The sequence below is a fragment of the Pempheris klunzingeri genome, chromosome 2 (genome assembly GCF_042242105.1).
Source record: "Pempheris klunzingeri isolate RE-2024b chromosome 2, fPemKlu1.hap1, whole genome shotgun sequence".
Lineage (NCBI taxonomy): Eukaryota > Metazoa > Chordata > Actinopteri > Acropomatiformes > Pempheridae > Pempheris > Pempheris klunzingeri.
Genome location: NC_092013.1, coordinates 30,886,982 through 30,905,920, shown reverse-complemented (window position 1 = coordinate 30,905,920; position 18,939 = coordinate 30,886,982). Strand labels below are relative to the sequence as shown.

Here is an 18,939-nt window from a genome sequence, read left to right as displayed (position 1 = left end):
AACACACGTCCCAACACACACATCCCAACACACGTCCCAACACACGTCCCAACACACGTCCCTGCCTGGTTTCAATTTATATACTGACCAATCCCTGTCACCAGGGGCTGACAGACACACACCTATGGGGAGCGGATCAGTCTAAATAGCGGGAACATCCCTGAAAAACAAACTTTACAACATCGTCCATATGGCGAGAGGCGTGGAGCCCCAGCTAACCGCAGTCAGCACTGAGAGGCAGTGTGTGCTACGAGAGCGAGACAGGCAGCCATATGGACACGGGCACTATACAAGACACACAACTTTGAGCAACAAGAGCCTGGGGGACTGGCCTATATCGCTACCACCTGTGCTTCTGGTGACTGGTGAGCGCTACACTGCTGCTGCTGCCGCCACCGCCGCTGCCGGCGCTGCAGTCAGAGCCCTGCTCTCCAAGACGACGGGCCGCATGCAGCAGGGAGATTCATCACGGCACAAAGTGCTGCGCTGCCGTGTGGGAATAACTACCGAATCTCATTCATACACAGACGGTGAACAATACTACGACTTCAGGGGACGTCTTCGGGGCCAGAGAGGAAAAATAAACAGTGGACACGAGGCATCTTGTGTTGTTTAGCCCTTTGCTCACCCTGCTGCTCTGATTTAGAAACTGATGTGAAAATGAATAAGTGAAAAGACGGTAATCTAACCATGGCGTGCCAATTTTGCAGGATTAAACAAGCTGATGTTCAGATTAAAATCTCATTTGTATCACTGTTAGTAAAGCTGTACCTCGAGTAGGAAATTTTAAAGGTCGTCACAGGTTTCCTTGTGTTATAATTACTTGCTTAAGAGTTCACATTGTTCATAACATGTGATAATTGCATTGCAATTAGGAGGCAGTCATGCATTCATGAATGTGGTTAGCAGCTTTTTTTCTCCCTCTTTCAAAAGTCAGAATTTTTTTTATTCAATTATGAATTATGCATTCACATTAAGACCTCTGTTTTGATACAGCTAATAAATAGATGGCAGAAGACCTATTATAATGAGTTTTTAACAAGGAAATGTGTGGACTGGTGAAGGTAACGCTGCTTTTTAATTTAAAGAGATCCTTTTTTAATTCTTTGCGAGCAGGCTTGTTGGTTAATTCTGTATTAATAAGATATTGAAATGTGGAGTGCGCTGGGAATCAGTGAGCGCAAAGCGCTGCGAGGGGCTGGCGGCAGAAGAGCCCTTTTAAACGGTGGATGGCTAAACAGCAGTAAATGACAGAATTTACACCAAATGAGCTACATTAGTGTAATAGGAGAAGAGCGTAGGATTCATGGGGTTTTTCTACCATTTGAGGACACATTGAGGGGAGAAAAAAAGGGAGGAAAGGAAAGTGCTCTGCAGTTCCCTGCGTTGTGTTAAATTTGACTTGCACCCGTGACAGGTCTGTCAGGATGTTATTATTGTCAGGCGGCCCGGGGGAAGAACACTCTAATGATCTTGTAACAGCCACGAAGAAAACCGTGTCATCAGCCTCCTTCGGAGCGCAGGGAACATTAAAGTGGCCGCAGACCCGGACAGAACCTTCCAGGTGCTGCACCGAGTCCATGTGTGGACTGACCCACAGAGACGGCCCCCACAGCTGCTGGCCACTTGTTTTCTGACGACACGCTCGGGCCATAAACAAGTCAAGTGACGCGCGGCGTCCCGGTGGACTCAATCTATCAGCACAAGTGGGGAGGGCCGACGCCCACCGTGCCAGGCCGGAGCCACAACCACCGCCGGTGCTGCTGTTAGCCTCCTCCCCGTCAATCCTCCATCCGCACCCGCCACCCCGCGTCCGATCCTCTGCTTCCGTCTTCTCTCTGCCACTGCATGGTTTACCCTAAATGATTTAATTATCTTTTCTTTTTTTTTTTCCTGGGGTAAGACAAATGAAAGGCAGGAGTGCTGTGCCAAATCTGATAATTTATCTCCTTAACGGATTGCTGCGTTACAGTCCCCGAGCTGCGGTTACTGATGGTTGTTGGGAAGTAAAGTGGGCCAAGCGCTTTGCGAGGACGCTCCCCCTTACAAAGCTGATGCAGCACTGTGTTGGGAATTTGTGTCAGATACAGATCAGGCACATTTCATTTAAATAAGCAAATCATTGAATAAAGATGACCTGGCTCACAGGGGTATATCTCTATCTATGCATCACAGTTGGCGGGCTGGCGAACGGCAGACTGAGTGACTCGGTGACTCGTGGCCGCATCGAGGCTGTTATTCACACACACACACACACACACACACACACACACAGAGAGAGAGAGATCCCAGCCCGCCTCGCCAGAGTGTTCTTTGAGACAAGTGAAAGCAGGACCACGTGCCCCGTCTTCGGTGTGTCAAGCCGGCAGTGATTGAATTTCTCCTCCTTCCTTAAGACGGAAGTGCAAAGCCGGTGAGTGATTCCTGTGGATGCACTTAAGGTTTTAGTTGCAGGCGTCGTTGTGCCTGGGCAGATTTTATATGACACATGAAACTAACTACATGGTACTTAGGGCCCGCTGTAAACCAATCTGAGGCCAGTCGGGAAAACAGGCCCATCAGCAGAGAGGCTTGTTTCTGTTGCATGACAAAAGGACTTGCAAAACCGCATCAATTAAAAGTTCATTAAGTTCAGCACTGGGAGGATGAGTGGATGCTCTCTATTTACGCCCAGGCCGGCCCAGCCCATTATCTTCAACCTGATTATTCAAATCCCTGGATTATAACACAGACGTTTTCTCAGAGCCTTGCTTAGAATAATCATACTTAATAATATTTCACTTCTCTTCCCATGGAGTCTGAGTAGAATTGAGTCTGCATCATCAAAAGAGAGGAACAATGCTCTTGATAGTTGTGCGATTTAAGTGTTCCAAAATTAACACAAGAGAGGATTATTGGTTGTGTGAATCTAAATTAGCATCATGCAGCATTTAATAAGGGCTGTTTTGCGTTCACTTTGTATCAGCCATCTATTCTTCGCGGCTGCACACGTGGAACTCTGTGGAGGTAATCCACCACTTCTTGGAGCAGATGGGCTGGATGAGAATCACCTGCTTGGCTTTCTGACAGATCTAAGATACTGGCAGAATATTCAAGCTCAGGCTGCCTTCTGCACTTAAGCTCGTGTTAAACTGCTGCTGACATCTTCTTTAATCTCTGACAGTCAGCGCGAGGCAGACGGGCTGCCTGCTCTCGCGTTATGTCTTCTCCAATGTTTCATGGAGCCCTCAGCTGAGGCTGCTTCTCGCCTTTTCCTGCCATCGACGCTCACCTTGTTTGCTCGCTCGCGACAACGCGTGATGGAGTGAGCGAGTCAATATCCTCCCCTGCGATTTGTCTTTGACTACACAAAAAGCAGACATTCAGCCAGACGGTGGGTGGGGGACCAGAAGTCTGTGCACACTGTCAACCCAGGGAGCGACTAAAGGCCATTTTTATTTGATTCCTCCACAGCGTTGGCGCGGCAGGAGAAATGTGAAAGTCGGTAAAGAAGATCTAAGTCTGCACAGGTAATATGAACCTGTTTAAAGCCGACACCACTGCCTGAGAAGAAATAGCTGCTTTCACTTTGTGCCGCTGCATCAGTGAATCACAGCATTTGCTCTCAAAGTCATCCTCTCTCCAACTCCTCTGCTCTGCCCCCCAGAAGCCCCCCTGACTAGCAGCCCCTCTTCACCTCCAAAGGCCTGCTGGTTTACTGAGCTAAACATGTTTTCGTCGGCGTTGCTTTCATAATGACGCGTAGGTTTTGATCACTGAAACACAAGTCAGATGTTACGCAGTGAGCTCATGGTGCCTGGAGGCTCCTCACCAGCAGTTCAAAGATCAGCCTTTGGTGCAAGAAAACAAGCAAATGTGTAAGATGCCAAATTAATTCCTTCCTTAAAGACACAGACACACAAGCGCAGACAGAAAACGCCTTTCACTGATGATTCAGCCTGGTTCTGGAAACACGATACACCCAGTGTTTGTTTCTTCAAACACACAATAGCTTGTTGTTCCTGCCGTGTCTCTTTTTCGCTGAGCGGACTTGACAGGTGATGATCACGTTGATTGTACGTGTCAACAAGTTCCCAGAACACGAGGAAACGTTCTTCCTTTCTGAACACACTCTGCTCATCTAAATGTTTTCAAGGAAATGCATCTGCGCTCACTGCGGCACTTTCCAATGTGCAACTGAAACAATGGCAGGAGAGGGTCAGCTGACCCCCACCCCACCCCACCTCACCCCCCCCACATTAATACTACGGTGATCCCACGTTTCTCCAAACCCCTGCGTTCCTTCCAGGTGTTCCCATGAAATCCCCAGCTGCATCCGGCACATGGAACCGCGACCTTAATGAAAATAATACTCACAAACCATAAATTAAGAGGAATCTCTACGCAGACCCTGCGGGGACGTGTCCATCAGCCGAGGCCCTGTGAGAAATAGCTATCTTAAACGGGAATATCATTTGGCACATGGGTCTCCTGTTTGCTTTGCACAAAGATGACAGCGGCGACTGTCTCCCCAGTTTAATTACCAGCTGTAGCTTCCAAAAAACAAAAAGAAGGGAGAACTTTGTTTTAAGCTTGTGTGTTCTCACAGTGAGAGCGTGCACGAGGCGCCTGCTAATGTGAGCAGTGGGGGGGTGGGGGGGGGGGGATAGGACACTCACCCGTCCCTCTTGTGGCTCATGTACTGGCCGTTGGTGGAGGCGTGCTGGTTGAGGAGTGGGTTCTTTGGCGGCGCCGGGGATGACAGGTCGAGGCCCCGGTGGCCGTTGTTGCTGCTGCTGTTGTTGTGCTCCTCCTTCACGTGAGCGTTTGTCACCTCCTTCCACAGTTGCTGCAGCTCCGCTGGAATCATGCCTGAGACAAACAAATTGGATAATTAAATCAATTAAGAGCTAATCCAACTCTCCTCTTCATCACTTAATTAAATCAAAGCGTCTGTAAACAAAGCCGAGTATTAATTAGAAAATATTCCACTACAGGGTAATGCACTGAGAGCTCTTGCAACACACACCCCCGCCCCCCTCCCTCTGCCACCTCCTTCTCTCCCTCCCATTTTCCCTGTGATCTGAAGCGTGTTTGTACACACAAATCCCTGGCATTCACGCAAATTTCATGCCCAGAGTAAATAATTAACATCCAGACAAGGCATGAAATCTGAATAATCACCGTCATTTTCCCTCAACAACAGAGATGTGCTCAACATGCACAACAAAAAGTTTACAATAGCGACACTAGAAAACATCCCAGCCCTGCCTCCTTGAGAAACAGGACCCTGGGGTAATATTCTCAAAAGCGCATTAATGTGCAAAATACTTAAAGCTCTGCACCGCCTCCAATTGACACAGAAGACTTAAACCTCATTTACCAAGTCAAGCACGCTGCAGCTCTCGCAGCCCTTTGAAAAAGAAAAAAAAAAATCCCTTGAAGACAGAAGACATTTCTCTGTGTGTCTACGGAGCGTGTGTGTTTTCTCAGCCCCTGAGTGACAGCGATCCCGACACCCAGGGCCAGAGTCGGGATGAAGACGGATAATGCCGTGCTTGTGCACCCCACTTTCCACGTCTGGGAGAGGAGAGCCTTTGTTGGCTCACAATGCTCACTGTACGTGTCCTTCTATGGCGTGTGTGTTCCCGTGCTTCCATTTGACACAAATGAGGATGAAGCTGATATGTAAAATGAGATTAAGCCTCACGGGCGCAGAATATGTGGCTATTTGTGTTTTCAGTCAAAACACAGTGCATCTGTGTTTTAACAGCACGCTGAGAGATCTAACTGGGGAGTGGGAGTGTGTGTGTGTGTGTGTGTGTGTGTGTGTGTGTGTACTGAGTATTTAAAAGTGCGCCACATGTTTTAAGCTTGGTGAAAGAAGCCCTTGGATATGTGGTGAATTTAACCACAGAGCAAATGGGCAAGACCACTCGTTTAACATTACAATTAATTAAATCCATTCTCAAAATGAGCACTGGCAAATGAAAGATGATTTGCACATGCTTATCTGCTTGGGTTTATATTCTCCGGATCCCCCACCACCACCACCACCACCACCCCCACCCCCACCCCCGTTTCTCATCACCAGCTCTATAGATACCAGAAGTGCTCCTTTCAAGCACCAGATTGTAATACACTGTGTGCAAACTGCTTAGTCTTAATTTATTCCTGTTGTGGAAAATAACTGTGAGGTGAAGATCTCAATACGATCAGCAAAAATATTTTTAATTTGATAAGCTACTAAAGATTTTAATTATGCTGGTAATGGAGAACATTGGCCTAATGAGGCGGAGGACTCCAGAGAGACGCAGAGGCTAAGAACTGTGAAATGAGTCTGATAGGATTGCTGTAAATTCACACTAGATCGTTTGCATATCAAAGAGCAGGAAATGATTACAGGACAAATCAATAACCTTTCCACGTTCCAAGGAGCGTCTTTCCTCATTGGAATATTTCAGCAGCCTCGCTCTGTTCTGCCCGCCTGTATTCTCCCTTATTCTCTGCGAAGCCTTGATGTGCCCTAATCGAAGTGCACGTCCCTGACAGGCTAAACATGCCTAATACTGCCGTCTGTGTTGTAGCATGCTAATCCACTGCTCGCCCGTTTCCAGTCACATTATCAAAGGATCCATTGTTGTTTGGACACTTTAGAGCAAAAGTCTGTCTTGTTCCTTCTCCTCTCTGTGATGGCGGGTTTGGAAGCGGAAGGTCACTGGTGATGCGAGTGTCCTGCGCTCCGACAGCGGGAACAATCATTTTCCCCCCACTTGGTGCCCGGTGACAGTGGGCGATGTATTTTTAGCCGATGTGCTTGACAGGGCGGCCCACACTGGCTCAATTACCCAGCAGTCCTGGTGACCCCGACACCACTGTTTACTCAGACGAAACCGCAGCGGATAGACCGGTCTGATGAGAGAGGTAACGGAGTGGGACCGCGCTGCCTCTTTCTGGGTCTCGTCTGCAGTTTTATTGCCCTCTGTTCCCCCGTCCCCCCGTGGCACCCCCCCCCCTCTCTCTAACCTCTGCAAACGCAACAACAGCTATGGCTCATGATTCCACATAAATGACAATAAAATATCATTACACAAATGTCTCAGAGGGTATTATATTTTGTGTTTGGACAAAATGCATTGACTCCCCCTCCATCTGATTACTGTGGGACACATAATGACATTGATCTGTAAATCCTCTTACTCGGGTCCCCAGTTTGTCCATCCTTTAAATGCCGGATTGGTTTATCTTTCCTCTTTCCATTTTTCAACACAACTATTGCGCTCATTACGACGGGGAAATACGGACAAGCACTCTAAAAAATGTATGTTGTTGGGACACTTGATTGATCACCGGCCTCCCAACTCAATTTTACCTCTGCAGGTAGCTCTGGCACCGAGACAGGCCGAGCTCTTCAACCTTTTCCTGTCCTTGTCCCCCTGTACCCAGGTGACCATGTTCAAGCAAGCAGAAAGTTGATTTAAGGTTCATAATGACATCAGTTGCAGGCCATCATCCCCCAAATAAAAAATGGCCCCCAGTGCTCCGGGCTCTTTAAAGCGAGCTGTTACTCCTCGCGCACAGTGCCGGTGCCATGGGGGGACAGTGACATCGCTATTAGTTTATTGTTCCGTCAGGCTGGGACCTTTACTGCACCCCTGTTTATGTTGCCGTAATCACTGGCCCGCTGATATGCACCCCTTAGGCCTGAAATATGTCCTGTCCTAATGCTGCAGGAACTATTACCAGGAGCCCACTGCTGGACGTATCAATCACTGACAGGTCAGCCGCTCTGCCCGCCGCTGTCCCCGATGTGCTGCTGCTCTGTGAGCACTTCATGGCTCGCCACATTCTTTGCTTTCATATTACCGACAAATTTGTCTTGTCACTGTCCCACTGGCCTGTCCCAGACAGCTTAAATGATGTTGTGCAGCTACAAGAACTCACTCCGCGCAGAGCAGCCTCACAGGGTGAGTGACCGCTTTAGCCAGGATGTGCACAAACACTGCCCTCCACCGCACGCACACACACACACACACAGAGAAACACACACACACACACACACACACACACACAGAGAAACACACACACACACACACACCCACAGAGAAACACACACACACACACACACAGAGAAACACACACACACACACACACACACACAGAGAAACACACACACACACACACACCCACAGAGAAACACACACACACACACACACAGACACAGAGAAACACACACACAGACACAGACAGAGAAACACACACACACAGTCACACAAAGCGACACACACACACACACACACACACACACACACACACACACACACACACACACACACACAGAGCCACAGACACACACACACAGACACACAGAGCCACAGACACACACACACAGACACACACACACATGTGCTTAAACATGCACTCATACAGCACCTGAGCAACAACTGACTCACTTATCAGGTCAAGAGGACAGGCTTTTTGTGGAGGGGGGGGGGGTGGATCAAATTTATATTTATGAGACTTGTATCCTCCCCAAACACACTGTTGTAATTTATAACAGATCCCGTCTGGCCGCTTCCAAGACTTTGAACATTAATGTCAAAAGAATTTACGACAAGAGAAACAAATTATGCTCCAGATAATGTGAGCAATTGTTTTTCACTCCAAACTGCTATCTACAAGTTTATACTTAATTAGTGCTATCACATTTTTGAAAAGCTAATTCAGACGCATTCCTTCAGTCCATCGTTTTGGAGGAAAACCCCCCCCCCCGCTGTAATCTGTCTCAGCCAGCAATGTCACTGAGCACGAGACTGATGCATAAATTAGCTGTAAACGGCGTCATAGCGCTCACAACACAACTGCAGAGTGAGCAGCCCTCCTCTTTAATTACTCTGAAAACCTCCCGCTCCCCTCGTTGTCTCAGCACACGGGAGCAGGACACACCGGCTCACGTGTGGATTTCTCAAATAATCATATTGATATCTACATTTTCAAGTGAAAGAAATAAAAGCCAGCGGTTAAAAGGTCGTGCCAATTTACTGCCCCCAAGTCTGAAAAGAGAGCGGATCAACTCATCACTTCCGACGCAGCGCTAACTGCTAGCTGAATATTACAGATTAGATCTGAGCAGCATAGGCCCGGCCCGCTGATGCATGAACGAGTTTAGTGATGTGGAAAACAGAAAGGTCATCAATAACTTCAAACAGTCAAGCAGAAAATGTGGAGAATAGGAAGACAGACTGGGGCCTGGAGCTGCAGCCCAAGTGTTGAAACAGCTGAGTTACACATCGGGGGGGCTAACAGAGTGAGACAAAGCCTGACTGTACACGAGGGGGCGGTCACTTCCTCAACCTGATGTTCACGCAAACAGCACCTTCGACAACGGAGCACGATTCAATTCAGCATGCCGCTGGGGGCGGAGGAGCCCGCCTGCACTAAAACATCTGGGGGAATTTTCTCACTCAGAAATTAAAAGTAAGAATTTCTCAAAAGGTTCTTTTGAGGGGAGATTTCAGCATTTTAATCTTACTGTTTTGGTCTCACTGGGTGTGGGGGGTGGGGGTGCACTGCAGTGGGCTCCACTGATTTCAGGTTTGTCATTTGTTGATGCCGACTTCCCCGTGATTAGTGCTCATGATAATTGAAGTCAGCGTGGAAAGGGAAAAGGTACCGGGGCCACAGGCGGAGCACGCCTACGCTGCTGATCAGGTGAGATTCCTTGGAGGTATTTGATGATGGCACAGTGTAAACAGGATGTTCTGGGACTGTTGTGAAATCCGTGGAGAGCGCAGCGCAGAGCCACATCAACTCTAAAATGCTTTACTCAAGGGGTGTGTGTGTGTTTGCCAGACATCTGACACAGAGCAATTCACCAAAGCACACTCACAACACGCCTGTGCCCATGGCAATCGTCTGCCAGTGGATGACTGATTCCATAGCCAGTCCAAACAATAACACCACTGTACAAACCCTGTTTGTGTTTGCCTATTACCTAAGCACCCCCCAGCCCTCCCGCTTTTATCGCCCTTATCTTGTTATTTCAAAACTGTTTGTCTAAGCCGGGAATGAATAGTCAATGTCATGTAGTAAAACCCTTGTGACGGCGTCTTTGTCACAAGGCGACCACTCCTTGACAAAATATTAAAGGGTAAATAAAGAAATAAACTTCCTGACCAAACAAGTATTGACTCCCCATCGACTAACCGACGCTTTCACAATGACGAGTTCACGGGCAGTTTATGAACAATGGATCCAGTCTTCCTGCAGGCTGAAGGACGCTGCCACCAGGATGCCAGCCGCAGACTCTGGACGGACGCGTCAAACTCTACGTCCCCGACTCTCCGACCGGTGGGATGTTTCATCTCCCAGTGCTGAGCGAGGGTTCACAGTTCAGCAGGTGTGTCCTGAGTCAGCGAGGCCACGATCAGCATGCGGTTGCGTACATAATTAGTGCATTGTTCACTTTGACTACGCAAATTTGTACAGGTATTGTAGCAGAGTAATAATGGGAACAGATCAAACCACCACAATATACATAGATACCCACCTACTGTACACACACTAAAACAGATTGCTGGTAAACCTACATCTGAAAACTTGCCAAATTTCTCCAGTGCCTCCCCAGCAGCTCTGCCTGACAGCCGCAGTCACGCAGCCTCATTAAGGGCTTCAGGTACAGGGGTGGTGATACTGTTCCCTCCTATTAGCCCAGCCAGGCTGAGCAGAAACAGCAGCAACAGTCGGGTCAGGTCCAAAGCAGACCAAAGGCCCCCACCAACACCTTCATGACGATCATGTGAGCTAGCTCACATGACGATGGTTTTACATGATCACACTGTACCTACGCTCTCCAGCGTTTTGGACCCCAGCGTGTACACCTCCACTTTGCATCAGCAGACACGCTGTGGCTCCTCCACACGCGCTGGAGGTAAACAGGTTGCTCCTGTGGAGCGGCCGAGGGCTGACGGACGGGAGGTCTGACTCGGGGCTGCGGTGGCTGTGGTGCCGTGTGCTGTGGTGTTACGGGAGACTATTACTGACCCTGAGTGAGGGAGTGCAGCGGCAGGCCGGTCTGTCCAGGCTGGATGGTCAGCAGCCCTTGCCTCTGAAGGTTGAGCAGATGCTGCTGCTGGACCTGCTGGACCTGCAGGAGCTGCTGCTGGAAGGCCAACTGCTGTGCTGACACCTGCTGCTGGTGGCACACACACACACACACACACACACACACACACACAGAGGCACACCATCAGCAAACACAAGTGTACAGAAGCTTTAGAGGCCGTGCAAACATGCGAGGCTGAATTTCAGGTGTGAACATCACAGGATTCATGTTTGGCTTTGAAGAAAAACATTTTAAACTTCGAGGCCACAGAGTTCATGGTTCAGGTGGCAAAAAACACTTTGGGACAACAGGTTCATTCATAAAAAACAAAGTTAATGGGTTTTTCTTGTGCTGACACACAACAGCACGGTGTAATTTTCATAAATTTTGCCAGTGCCGTGCGTTTGCCGGGCCCACTTAAGACAGGTAGAGTATACATCTCTCTCTCTCTTAATTAACGAGGAGTCGGGAGGCAAATGACAAACAATGGAACAACATAGTTAATCATTCATAATAAGAACCACAGGAATTTAATTACAGCCATTCATAATTCAGCAAACAACGTGTGACTAAATCAAAGTGCTTAATAACCACCCGAACAACTCTCCCAACTCTCCCAGGCATGGCGCTGAGCTCAGGGACGCCCCCCCCCCCACCCCCCACCGGCGCTCAGAGCTTTGTTCAGTCACATACGGAGGGCCGACGGAGGGAGAGCCGCTCTGGTGATCCCACTGTGCTGCTGCATCAAGACATCTTTGATGAAAAGCTGCAGTGTGTTCACGGTGAGGGGGGAAACTTTGGCTCTGGTAAGTGAAACGTGTGAACTTTGACGGCATCAAAGAGTGAGGAGAGAAGAAAATGGAGCGAACAAAAAGACATAGGCGGAATAACAAATAGAAGGAAATTATCTAATATCCCCGATCTCCTGTGAGTCACAACAGATGAGAGATGTTACTTAGATGAGACGGCGTTTAACCCCTCGCCAGAGCGCCACCGCAACCAGTCAGCCGGCAGCATCAGTCAGGACCGGATCAGACGAGGACACAGGCCTGTTTAAGAGTTTACAGGGCCAGTTGTCAGGCGGGTGGGACGAGAAGAAGGGGGCACTAAAAGCGGTGCAGGGGCTGCCAAGCCGTGCGCCGCACCCTGTTACCAAACACAGGATACACCACTTTGTTTACTTCTCACAATTGAGTGCATACAGAAAAGGTCTCGGTGCAGCGTGGCTGTCAGGTCACTCTGAAACCACTGAAACAGCCAGATAAAACGCGTGCCCCCACCCACTCCCCCGATCGGCTTGTCAAAAGGGTCTAGCGGCCTTCCTCTCCCTTCCTCCGGCCCACCACCCCCACCCTGCCTGCCGCTCCGCCACTGGCTGACTAAAAATAAAGCTCGGCCAGCGCTGGTCCGTTACGGCGAGCGGGGTCGTCTCATTGGATCAATCAGGGGAAGGAGGCGCGCTGACAGTGGCAGCAGAGGCTCATAATCGGGGGGAGTAACCGGCATGTGATCTAACCCAAAAAGAGTGAGGAGACACGTGACAGAGAGACTCAGAGGGTCCTCGGGATGTCCTGCGATCCTCTCTGATCTGCCCCGCTCTCTCTTCCCTTCCATCACAGGGAGAAAAGTTTCTCTTCGGTGTCTTCAGTGGATTTCTGTTCTCCAGCTCGTCCCTGACAGTCGAGACAAAGATAACAGCGTGACGGGGGTGGGAGTTCACAAGGAACAATGTCTTTCATCAAAAAGCTAAATAAGTAGAGGGTGGCTGTTGAGAGAAAAAAAAAGGAAGAAAGAAGAATCGAGGATTGCCGATGAATTTAACTCTCTCCCCTTCACAGTTTTTTCTTCTGGTCCCATCAGCTGACAGGAGCTCCTGTGCGCTCGCAGCATGCAGACACATTAAAAAGCCCAGACCCAATAGACCAAATAAGAGGTTAACAAGAAGTGGCACGAGGGAGAGAAAAATACAGTCGCTGACAAATGATAAAGAGTGGCACTGGCAGGCCTTTATTGTCGAGCTTCAAATATAAAGTTAAAGATCTTTGAAAAACTAAATTTTGATGTCTTTAAAATAAAAGAGGCACAAAGCAACAACAGGGGGTTATTGTCTGGCAGCCACAGGGGAGTCACTGCGTAATTCTTATTCTGTCTTTTGATGGCTGCTAGAAATGCGACTGAAAAAAGGGAGAGCGATGGGGAGAGAAAGAAAACATCAGCGGAGGGGGAGAGCCTCTCGAGGCTGCATCCATTTCCTGTGATCATACATAATATGCTTCAAAAGTCGTTTTTTCTTTTACTCTCGTGCTCCATTCAACTGATCAATTGCACCTCCTCTCCGACCCCCCCCCCCCCCCCCCCCCCCCCCCCCTCCTCCTCCTCCTCCTCCCGTGCTCCTCTAGTGTTTACATCAGATGCGACTCGGTGACAGGCCCTATCTGAGGCCGAGGAGCTCTGCTGTCATGTTGATTTATGGGAGCATCACGCCACAACTTGTCCAAACTGAAGCCCGCAGTTCATTAATTAGGGAGCTACGACTTTGAAGTTGGAGCTTCGACAGCACACGGCGTGCGTGTGTGTGTGTGTGTGTGTGTGTGTGTCTGCTTTTAACATTGGACTTCATTTTCTATGCTTCCCCTACTCTCCAAACATGGAACTCAATGGGGACAAGAGCAAAAATTCCCAGATTGTCTTTGAACTTCTTCTGACCGCACAATAATAATTTGCTTTGTCCACAGTGATGCCTGTATCCGCCAGTCATTAACACGCATTAAGCTGCTGCCTGTGAGCGAGCCCCGCCGTACTGGAGGGAGCCAAGGAGAGAGAGCGAGAAAGATGGAGGAGGAAAAAAAAACTCAACACAGGCAACAAAGCTGGGAGCGCTCTCTGCACTGATATCTCACAATTACATGCCTTCTCTTCCTCTGCCATTTCCATGTTAATTACCGAGAAAAGCCTCTCAGATTTATGTGCTCCGTGTTCCTGCCTTTCTCCCTTCTGCCTTTCATTATGTCCTACACGAGGCTCACAGGAGCGGTCATCTCTTTGTTGAACAGGACACTTGTTTACTTGGAAAAAAAAACACCCACCCAGAACAATGGACTGGGGCTCAGGTCTGTAAAATATTCTACATGTACCACGGAGACGGAGACGCTGTATTCTTAGCACACTATCAGTCAGTTGGTACCATTTATCCAGCAAGTCTGACATGCTAATCAGAAGCATGAGTGCACTTGATCCCCCCCCCCCCCCCCCCCCATCCTCCTCTCTGCTTTGACCACAGTCTGGAAGCAGATGGGGTTGAGGGAGGGAGCACACATGCCTTCCATGCTCTGTCTGGCCGGCGGGTTGGGTAATGGCAGGCGGTCGGAGTGATGTCAGCCTACCTCTTTACTTTGCTTGCTGCCTGCATGCTGCTGCTGCTGCTGCTGCTGCTGCTGCTGCTGCTGCTGCTGTAAAAGCTGGAGATGGAGCTGTTCCTGCTGCTTCTTGTAGAACTCTTGGAGTTGCTGCTGCAGAAGAGACAGGAAGGCGACGTGTGAGTCTGTCACTCATAGAAACTCAGCAGTGGGTTTAGTGAGAATGTTCAATACTTTGAGGAGAGTTGTCTTTGAAGCTTGGAAGAAAAGGAGAAAAGAGCAGCTCAAAGTGAAAGGCTGCCTACACAGAAGAAGATTTTCTATTTAATAAAGTTGATTTATTTGACTGAATGTCAGTGGCACGTTACCTGCTGTAACATGAGGGCCTGCTGCTGCTGGAGAAGAACCTGGAGCTGCTGAGGGCTCAGGACCTGCTGCTGAAGGATCTGCTGCATCTGCTGTGGAGTTATCACTTGAGGTGTCATCATAGCCACTGACACTGGAACCTGCACACACACACACACACACACACACAAACCAGCAGAGAAATGTCAAAAAATCAGCAATCCACTCAGAGCATATCCCAGCATGCAACAGGACAAAGGCTGGAGATCAGTGACCATCTCTGGTCAAATCTGGAAAACGGTGAAGGCTGATCGCTCGCCAGGGATGAATATGTAAAAAACAAGTGAATAGTTATATATATGTAGGGTTATGGTGGGCTCTAGGATTTCATGGCCAGTGTTGGTGTGTCAGAAGCTGCACATGCCCTCCAACAAACACACAGACACACACATTTCAACGCCTCTGACCGTTGTGACACCACGGCAGAGTGAGGCGGGCTAAAGGACGCCAGACAGCCAGGCGTGGATCACGCCTGTGGAGCAAACGCCCCGCGTCTCCACCCCGAAGCCTCCATCCTCCGACCTTCCCCTTTCACCCGCCGCACCATATGATCTGCGTCTGCCGTCTGTACAAACAGGCCGTACCTGAGGACGTGAAAGATTGCCTCGAAAAATGCTGCGGTTGGTTCGTGGCGCAGGCACGACATGTCATGTGAGAACATTTCATTAGAGAGGCTGTCAGCAGCGATCTATTATTGTGAAGCTGCAGAGCGCCTGGAGGAGGAGCCACGGCGAAGAGCACGCAGGCCTCTAACTAACTCCCAGCAGAAAGGTGTGAGTGCATGACTCCTCAAAACAAGTGATTTGTTGTGACACTGAAGGAGCCCCCACAGTTGTCAGGGTGCCTTAATTGCTCCGGCGGCGTAGGGGACTCGGAGTGTGTCTGGATGCTGCCACTCACTGCTGTGATGTGCGATACCATTAAAAGCTCCTTTCCTCGACGTTCGGATGACAAACAGCAGCTCCTTGATAGCGCTGCGTCTTCACAGTTGTTAGCGTGTTTTGCAATTGTTCTTTTGTGTACGTGCGCATATACATTGGCATGTATGTGTGTGAGTGTGTGTGTGAGTGGGTGTGAGTGGGTGTGTGTGTGTCACGGTGTGCGCTGTGCCTCTCAGGCTGATGTCGGCAGCTGATAGAGCGGACGTAACGGGTGACTGTCTGTCTCCACCAAGGTTACCCAAATTGTGTGGCCGCCTTACAGCTAATGACACCCTTTGAATTTTTCATGCATTTCTGAATGTAATTTTGCTGTTTAAAATCTCGTCCGGCAACTAGGGGGCTTTTCTTGACACACACACACACACACACACACACCCTGCATGCATATCACCTCATTCATTCTCCCCACCGTCGCATAAAACAACAACAAAGCGCTGCCATAATGAACAGCTTGTACAGCAAATGCAGAGGAAAGGGCAGTGATGTCAAACAGGACAGAGCAGCTTTGATGCTCTCCGTTAACTTTATTGAGCAGTGCCAGACTACGCTGTTCTCCCGGCCCCCGAGAGACCGGAGGAGCCCCAGCCCCACCCCGGACTAACACACACTTCACATCTCTCATCCCCAGCGCCTGGCGTAGGAGCGCGGGGAGGAAAATGCAATATTAATTCCCCCCTGTATTATGTCTTAATATGCAGTTCATCTTGACTTTTGCACATGACTTGTCCTGTCATTTGCATAACCCCGGCCTCCCATTTCCTAATTTCACAGTCATTATCCACTGAAGTCCTTTTTTCTGGGCATCGCTAATTTTGATGAACTATTTTGAAGGTCAGCCGAGCGGCCCCGTCTTGCTGACGTGCAAGCGGCGTACATGATGTGATATATGGTTCCCATCTAAGCACGACATTTACCCCCCGCACACACCGAGGATAAATAACAATGGCCCCTCTTTTCTGAGGCTTTACTTTTAACTGCGTGCATTAAAAATCTACCCCGTACTAGTCATGCTCCATTTTTTACTACCGTGTTAAAGCTGTAAATTTAGTCTTATTTTGGAATGTATAATCATTTTGTCATGCCGTATTATATAGAGTGTGATGTGAATAAAGGGGGAGCCCACTCCAAGTTAACACAGATTTTACACACTCGCACAGCTCTCAATAGCTGCCAATTACATTAGAGTTTACACCGAGATCTGCCTCAATTTAACTGTCTTAATTCTTTACACCTTGGGTGTAGATCTCATCATGGTTTCACACTTCGCCTTGTCAGGAGCGTCTGGCTCACAGTAACTACAGCCAGAGCAGCTTCCTCCGAGCACAGCCCCAGCAAGAGGCTATTACAGACCCCCATTTTATTACCCATTACTACTGAGGTCATTAGCAGCAAGAGGGATTGTATGCTTCTTAACCTATTGATCAACGTAACTACTACCATTTAATCCTGTGCTGAAGGAGTGAAAATCTGCCTAAGACTGGATCCTATTGAGAGCGAGGGCGGGAGGGAGCACTTTAACTGAAAAATATTGCTCTGGCCGCTGTATCATGCCCATTTAACGCAAACACAGGACGCCAGTCGCCATTTAGAGCACTCCCATATGGTGCACTCCCTTATCCCTCGGATAACATCGTGACTCCAGATGATCCACAAAAATATATGACCATCTAAAGATAGTCTAAAAGGAGGCTCGTACTGGGCTAATAACTGGAGGGATCCACGGAGCCCAGCTCTAATCTACTCCACCAATATGAGGGTGTAAAAAAGAGGACATTCTGAGGATGCCAGAAATAGCTGACGTTTATGAATTTCACGAAGGTGTGGTGCTCTCCAGGTGCCTCCCATACATAAACATTCAAACCTGGAACATTCCCACACAGCTGCAGAGTGACTGGAGGCAATATACTGTACCAGCACAGGCCTGCTGGCCAAACACACACACACACACACACACACACAGTCTAAACTGTGGCATGTTAACTGTCACAAGCACATACAGGCACATGTGCAGCCCGCTACACTCTGTACACGAGGAGGAGCAAAACCATTTTTCCACGGGGAGTCGGAGAGTGCTCGCACTGTAGATTCACTAGGAAAATGTAAATGAAGAGCAAAGAAAGGGCAAAATATTCCACATCAAACTAAACAGGATTCATTTCAGCATTTCTGTCTGAAACAACTGTGGAAATATTCCTTTTGTCAAAGACGGGAATCATTCGCTTCATTCATGTCATAATTGTCTACACCACCTCTGACCGTTCATCTGCACACACACACACACACACACACACACACACACACACACGCACACACACACACAGTATGGAGAGCATTTGTCATTAAAGGACGCCTACAGTAAGCCAACTTCTCTTTGTGAATCACAGCTGCACAGAAAAAGCACACAATATGACAATCTAATGAGGTAATGCAAACCACACATCTGAAAACGTTATTCACCGATTCAGAGTTAATGAAGACGCCCCCACCACCCCCCATCACAAGTCAGAGGTCAAAGCCTGGTGTAGAGCAGTGGAAGTGAACGAGGCTGTGAGACAGCCCCGCTCCCCGGCACCGAGGCAATTAAAACAAACAGAAATGAGGGACGAGGAGGTGAACGTCGGTGAGACCGGGCTCAGGCTGGCCGCTAAGGTGCGGCTCGGCCCAAAGAAGAAAGGAAGAAAAATTAAAGAAAGAAAAGAATGATCAAATTTTCATCTGTGCTCCCCGGGGTCATCTTGTTTTGTAGGGGCATCAAATGGAATGGAGAAGTAAAAAAGAAATAACAAGCCCTGGAGAAATCACAGAGCCGCTCCGTTTGATGCTGTTGTTTTAGCTCGGCCTGCAGTGGCGACTTCCCATCCTCGCCGTGATCTGCTGCAGGAAAATGTCACCGGGATGAGGATTTCACAGGAGCTATTGTACTTAAGTGATGTGTGAACATAATTAGTCTTCGACAAGACTGAAAAGACTAATTCCATATTACCCATTTGGGTTGATTGAAATCTCTGAGGTGGAGAGCATTTATTTCCTCTCAGAACACACCGATCTATTCACACCGATAACCCTCTCCCATTGTGCTGACATAATAGTAATCATAATAATAATACTACTATTAAGATAGTAATAATAATCATCAGAATAATGATAATAATAA

The 18,939-nt window shown here is 48.6% G+C and overlaps 1 protein-coding gene across 11 annotated transcripts in view; it reads right to left on the bottom strand.

The window, feature by feature from the left end:
• foxp1b (forkhead box P1b) overlaps positions 1–18,939 on the bottom strand; it is a 143,881-nt gene that overhangs the window by 20,638 nt on the left and 104,304 nt on the right. For 9 of the 11 annotated variants that reach the window (XM_070841096.1, XM_070841170.1, XM_070841121.1 and 6 more), the window contains 4 exons: positions 14,808–14,945; positions 14,467–14,592; positions 11,023–11,173; positions 4,659–4,851 (listed from right to left, as the gene is read on the bottom strand). In XM_070841096.1, coding sequence (XP_070697197.1) covers positions 4,659–4,851; positions 11,023–11,173; positions 14,467–14,592; positions 14,808–14,945 — 608 coding nt within the window. The remainder of the gene's footprint in view (positions 1–4,658; positions 4,852–11,022; positions 11,174–14,466; positions 14,593–14,807; positions 14,946–18,939) is intronic. The other 2 variants (XM_070841153.1, XM_070841161.1) reach the window with 2 other exon arrangements.